The sequence below is a fragment of the Beta vulgaris genome, chromosome 9, assembly GCF_026745355.1.
Source record: "Beta vulgaris subsp. vulgaris cultivar EL10 chromosome 9, EL10.2, whole genome shotgun sequence".
Lineage (NCBI taxonomy): Eukaryota > Viridiplantae > Streptophyta > Magnoliopsida > Caryophyllales > Amaranthaceae > Beta > Beta vulgaris.
Genome location: NC_079210.1, coordinates 46,014,012 through 46,020,165, shown reverse-complemented (window position 1 = coordinate 46,020,165; position 6,154 = coordinate 46,014,012). Strand labels below are relative to the sequence as shown.

The following is a 6,154-nucleotide window of genomic DNA, read 5'->3' as shown; positions in this document are numbered from 1 at the left end:
AAAAACTAGGAGAAAAAATTTATATTTTAGAAATACATATTGAGTTCAACCCAATAACAATTTAAAAAATGACATTTATCTTGACATATTAGTAATAACAAATGGTCAAAGATACTCTTTAAATATTGAAAAAAAAGTCAAAATGATGCATCAAAAAAAGTTGTACTAGTTATAGCCAATAGGCATCAACGATAGAAAAAATCGTACATGGAAAGATATATATTTTTTCGTTATCATTTTCATCAACCCAGTTACATTTATTTTATACAGTAATTGGACTGTCCATCTCTTTTGCAACAAGATAATGGTCATATTTCACAATTACATATTTACAGCCCATTGCATTCCCTGGTCTACTTGACTGTGTACATCTAAGAATTTCTACATGTATGATAGATTCTCAACGAAGGTTAAGACCAAATTTCTACTACTACTACTAGTCTACTACTATATTTGGACATAATCACAGTAAACTATGATTTGCTGAAAATTTATTTCTTATGGATTCCAAATAGTACCATTACCATTACGATTATTCCCACGATACCTATCAAAATCTTGGCCTTTAGATGTATTTTCCCCTGGTTCAATCTCCATCATTTCATTACCATAAGTTGGCATTGATGCAGGCATACGTTTCCTCTTCAACCTTCTTTGCGACAAATCTTCCTTTTTATCAGCAAATGAGAAGAAAGTCCTCAGACGTGCAGAACGAGTGCTGCCATGACTTGAAGCTTCTGACTGTTGAGGCAAATGCCCGTGGAATTGGTATAGCATCAAGCAGAAGTATATGATAAGAGCGAGGATACAGGCAACACCACAGATAAGGAATAGTCCAACGAAGTTGTCCAGCTTGAGTTGTTCAGAATCATTTACAGAAAGCTGTGATTGACAACCTTGCTTTTTCTTGAGCCAAAACTCGGTGATATTTTGTAGGCTCCCATTCTCTGATAGCTCAAGGAGGGCTGTTGACATGTCGAGGGCTAATGGAGAATCTCTTTTAAACGCCTGAGATCACAATCGGAGTTGGGTGTCAAACAAACTAATAAATTCTGCAAGGAAAGAAACTAGCTGTAGAGGTCATCATGGACCGGGCCACACTGGACTTTTGCTCAGAAAAGAGGCCGTCTTCAGCCCGGGGATCTGGCTAGAAATTGTGCTCAAGCCAGGGAAAATCAGGCGGGGCTCATTTGAGCCCAAGGCTAAATCGGACTAAAACTACATTTTCGAGCCTAATAATCATTCCTAAAGCCCAAAAGATCGCCCGAAATTCGGGCCAACCCCAACCCCAAAAAAACAGAACAAAAATTTCTGTTCAGAACTGGTTCTTTTCCAGGCTTGGTCAAGTTGATCAGCTCTAACCTAACTCATCATAAAAACAAAATCATCAACAAATTTGTGGTCTCCTTTAGAAATTTACCAACCCTTATTATGCCTAAACAATTTCAATCAAAAAAGAGTACGATGTAAGACGAGATTGCATAATTCAAGTGACTGGTAGCACAAAAGTATTGGTGGAATTACCAATGCAAGAACTACAGTTAGTTACTTAAAAAACTACAGGTTAGTGATACTCACAAATCCCCAGCCACTCTTAGTAAATTGTGGGCCTGAAATTGCAAACTGGCAGTAGTTGGAAAGAAAAAGATCGACATATGGCTGTTCATCAACCACAGCAGCAACTCTTCCTGATTTGAGAGCGTCAGCATAATCTTCAGGGGAATTTAGAGGCTTAAGCCTTGATCTATGGATGTTAAGTTCCTCATTCAGATAATTTTCTGCATAAGATCCTACTTGAAATCCAATAGGTGCATTGCTAGTAATCAATGAATCGATTCCTTTGATTGAAAATGATAGTTGTTGGACAGTCAGGAAAGAAGTCAAACTAGCTGTATAGCTTGACTGAATGATCAAAACCACAAACAACCATATGACAAGAACCATCCTACCAAGCGTGCTCACAGTGTTTTCTCCTAAAAGCTCAAAATCATTCAACAAAGTTCATGAGATTGGCACAAATATACAAGTATTATAAGACTGAACAGAATAAGACTTACTGTGGGCAAAAAACAGGGTTGAGAAGCTAAACCTGAAATTTTGAGATAACAGTTGAGTCATCCATCATGAGGGGAAGCATAACCTGGAATTTTAAGTAACCTATCTTCATAATGTATAATTGCAAATTGTAAACTTACCACAGAATTGTCATAAGCTGTTTACTGGGAGGCCCACGAAATTCATCATTTAATCTGTGTTCTAGGATCCAGATGACTGCCCCTACTACGAGGAAAAATACACCAGTCACAGCCCACATGAGTCCTGTGAATGGCCTCAAGAAAGCCCAACTGTTAGAGCTCAACTTTTTAACAGGGGCTACTACAACCAACCCTGAATCTGCATATGGCTGAGTGAAGTCTACAATCATTGTGCGATTGGTTACAATCGCAATGTCGCCAACAGCAGCTTCAAATTCCTAAAATATTCCATCTGAAGATCAGTAAATTTGCAGTAATCAATGCCATTTTATGCTTTCTTTGATCTTTAGTAGAATATAATGATGTAAAATGTTAAAACTTACACCAGTTGTGATCCTTTTCATAAGATCATTGTAGTTGGGATTTTGATGCCCATCCCCAAAAAATATGAATTCATAAGAAACTGCATATGGGAGCAACTTTACTGCTGCCTTGAAAACATCGATGCAATATCCTCCGATAGCATGAGTTTGATTGTCTTGATAAACAAATTTAAGAAAGCTGACCCGACGAGGAATCCCAATCCGCAATTTCCTCCCATCACGTGGAAAAACCCATCCACGAGGGATCTGGTTAGTTCCTCCAGGCCACACAACACTGGATAACTTTTGACTGGCCATTGAACGGTTTTGTGGTCTTTCACGAAGAATTTCGGGTGGTAAAACAGATAACCCAGAATAGTTTGACCAGTATCCAATCTGCCTCATTTGGCTACCAACTATGTTAATCACATCAAAAGAAGGGTTAACCAAAACTCTATCTGGATTGTACCAAATTGGGCCTGTGAGACCTGTCATATTGGTTTCCAGTATAAGCTTAAGTAATTCACTGCCTCCATCAAAGATACTCAAAGCACTTAAATTCATATTTCCTCCTCCAACAGAAGTCAAAACCGGATCATTTGAAAAAGATATGTTGTTGCCTTGACGTAGAAATGCATCAATTGCACGGGCAATTAACCAAACAGTGTCATAGGCATACAACCCATATACCGTCAACCCAGTTGAGCCTTTGCTCAGGTTGTTCCACCTCGCGATAAATGCCTTTTTCCTTGGTGAATCAGGAGTATGTGGACGAAGAGTGATTACCCCCTGAGTCCTTTTGTAAGTCTCTGGGTTTTGCTTAGAATCTAATACCGCGGGCAACCAGGCAGTAGCTATCCAAACATACCCGTCTCCTATCATGCCAAGCTCCTCAGCTGCCTCCAAGATTATTTTACCATAAGCAGACAAAGTATGCACAACAAGCACTCTAGATTCCATCATCTTCACCTTAGCTAATTCCTGCTTTACTACACTCAACTGCCCTCTGATATCAGGGGGAAGAACTGCCTTGTAAGAGATTTTGGCACGCCTCTCTGTAAGCTTGTCACCCAATGCAGTGATCCCATTCCGACTCTGTTCCTCATCAGTGAAGATTGCTATGACTTGGGTCCATCGGTAGTAACTTACCATTTCTGCAATGGCAGCCATTTGAAACAAATCATTGGGGGCCGTTTGGAAAAAGTACGGATATTGGATAGGTGATAACGTAGGATCAAGCGCTGTGAATGACAATAGTGGGACATGAAGTTGATTTGCTAGGTGAGAAAGCACATGCGCCATTATGGATGATTGAGGACCAATAATAGCAACAGTATCTGTCTCCATGAACTGCAATGCTGTGATCAACGAATAGATTGTACATAAATTATTAGGAACTCATCTGTTAATGCTTGCCTAACATAATTGGATGGAATGGAGAAGTAAACAAGAATAAGGGAAAGCCAAGGTAATGTATAATGCCTCCAAGTTTTCTTATTCTCCATACCAAATGAACCTCTCATTCTCCTCCTAATCAAGATAAATTTCCACCCTTTACAAACCAAACAAAGGAAAACAGGAAAAAAAAAAAAACACCTCTTTTGAAAAATGTTTTCCGCCCAACGAAACACTATATATCCTTGGCTAAATAAGAACAACAAAAGGGAGAAAGCCTATATGCACGAAGCAAGAAAGATCAGTGGTAAATATACACTATATTATGATCCACTATCTTAAAAGCGTTTGTAGGAATTTACCTCCCATGATGCTGAGGAATCCATTGTAATTGGAATCATGGATATCAAGAAAGAGGGTACGACCACTGAGTATGCTAGGATCAGAGTTTATATCGTCCACAGCAGCGTTCATTGCGATTTGTGAAACCTTGCCATTGATTGTACCCAGAGTAAATATCGCACCAATGTTCACTTTATCTGACCCAGAAGTGTCTTCCAAGAACATCATGATACAAAGAACTACCAACCATGGCAGTATATGAACCAATTTCATAGTGAAATTAGACATGAAACCTCCCTTCACAGCACTACAGCAGTTGAAACACTCTTAATAAGCCTTCATTATAACCCTTGATTATACAATATTATCATCCTTAAGAATCAGCTTCCTTCTTCCCTCAGTCACTACCCTCAGATATATAATTAGCAAATGTCTAAGAGTACATCTAATCAGATTCTCTCAATAATTAACCAATAAAAAAATTCAAACACCCTAAAAAATTATATTATAGTTAGGACCACATCCATATAATAATATATAAATAGGAGAAAGAATACTTAACATCAAAATTTCCACAAATTAGATGAAATATTCTGATACTATTGTGCTCAAACTGTACTTAACAAGAGAAGACTAGCCTATATGAAAACCTAGTACAAAGATAGATTTTCTAGTACACTAAAAGTCTCAGAAAATACAAAAAAAAAAAAAAAAACTTAAAAGATAAGATAGAAGCTTACTGAACCCAGAAAGTAAGATACATGAATATAACAGGAAACTAGTGTTCTTAAATTTCAGCTTCATTAACAGATAAAGCAGCCTTATCACCTGGGTAATGAGGCGCAAAAGCTAACTACCCACTAATTAAAACTTAGTCCAAAGTTCAAAATAAAGCTAATTAGTAATTACCCACATAGTTATATTATAATTGGAAAATACCCACATGATTATAAAGTGGAAAATTGCCTCTTTTCCATAGTGTCCAAAGAAACAATTGACAAATAGGGGCAGTTGGAAAAAATAGGGACATATAGAATTAAATAATTAGTGAAATTAAATAATAATTATTTAATGAAATTCAGGAGGAAGAAGAAGAAAGACTTACGAGGGAGGAAATGCTGAAAACTTCAAAGGTGAAGCAAGAATAAAATCCAGTATTATTTCCAGAAATAAAGAGAAAGACAGCAGCTTTCTCGTGCCAAGTTGATTACACTATTGACTATTCCTTTTCTTAAATTGAATGAAATCTAGTATACTATAAGTTTTAATGAGGAAAGTTTAAAGAGAGTATGATTTATGAGTATGAGAGAGAGAATACTCAAAAGCAAAAGAAAATAGTTCTACAGTTCTACTTGGAATTTGGATGAAATATTCTGGAACTCAATTTTTTGCAAGAGCACAAACAGCATGAGAACAAGGAGAAAGATGTCTCTATTGTTGTGTTATTTTTTATTTTTGGTGCATAAGAGGGGGACAGGCGCACACCCCAAAAACAAGAAAACAAACTAAGAAAGTATTGGTGATGTTATTATGACCGCGGTAAATGATGTGTGGACCCTGGAAAGTCTTCCTCAATATTGGTTATGTTTATCAAGTTTATCACCTCGCGAGAACGAGGGATAGTTTAGTTGTAATTAGAGTATGTTCTTTCCAATTTATTTTCAGTTCAGTTCAATTTAGTTTGATTCAGTTCAACTCTAGATAATATTTGTACTCTCACATATCACTATTCATTTCAGTTCAATTCAGCTCAGTTCAATTCAGTTCAGTTCAATTCAATTCAGTTTAGTTGTTTTATGCCGAAGAGAACATGTCCTTAGTAGGTAGAGTTTTCTTCCGATTTTAAGAGGTATTGGGATT

General features: G+C 37.1%; 1 protein-coding gene across 3 annotated transcripts; it reads right to left on the bottom strand.

Moving 5' to 3' along the window:
- Window positions 1-204: 204 nt before the first annotated feature.
- LOC104904070 (glutamate receptor 3.2) lies at window positions 205-5,750 on the bottom strand. 3 transcript variants are annotated; one of them, XM_010692247.4, is made up of 7 exons: window positions 5,400-5,750; window positions 4,315-4,698; window positions 2,579-3,915; window positions 2,196-2,473; window positions 2,058-2,089; window positions 1,579-1,973; window positions 205-1,008 (listed from the first exon to the last, which is right to left on the bottom strand). In XM_010692247.4, the coding sequence occupies exons 2-7, from the start codon at window positions 4,580-4,582 to the stop codon at window positions 499-501; spliced, it is 2,820 nt and encodes a 939-aa protein (XP_010690549.2). In that variant the 5' UTR covers window positions 4,583-4,698; window positions 5,400-5,750; the 3' UTR covers window positions 205-498. The 3 variants fall into 3 exon arrangements, with proteins under 3 accessions (XP_010690549.2, XP_048491816.1, XP_057247689.1); XM_048635859.2 differs by having other exon boundaries at window positions 4,315-4,601; XM_057391706.1 differs by lacking the exon at window positions 5,400-5,750 and adding an exon at window positions 5,035-5,359.
- Window positions 5,751-6,154: the final 404 nt, after the last annotated feature.

What these genes read in the sequence shown, in the direction of transcription:
- LOC104904070 (XM_010692247.4), bottom strand. Translation starts at nt 4,582, where the DNA reads ATGTCTAATTTCACTATGAAATTGGTTCATATACTGCCATGGTTGGTA. An exon ending in ATTCCTCAGCATCATGGGAG is followed by an intron (nt 3,916 to 4,314) that starts GTAAATTCCTAC and finishes CGTTGATCACAG; the next exon opens with CATTGCAGTTCATGGAGACA. An exon ending in AACCCTGTTTTTTGCCCACA is followed by an intron (nt 1,974 to 2,057) that starts GTAAGTCTTATT and finishes TTGAGCTTTTAG; the next exon opens with GAGAAAACACTGTGAGCACG.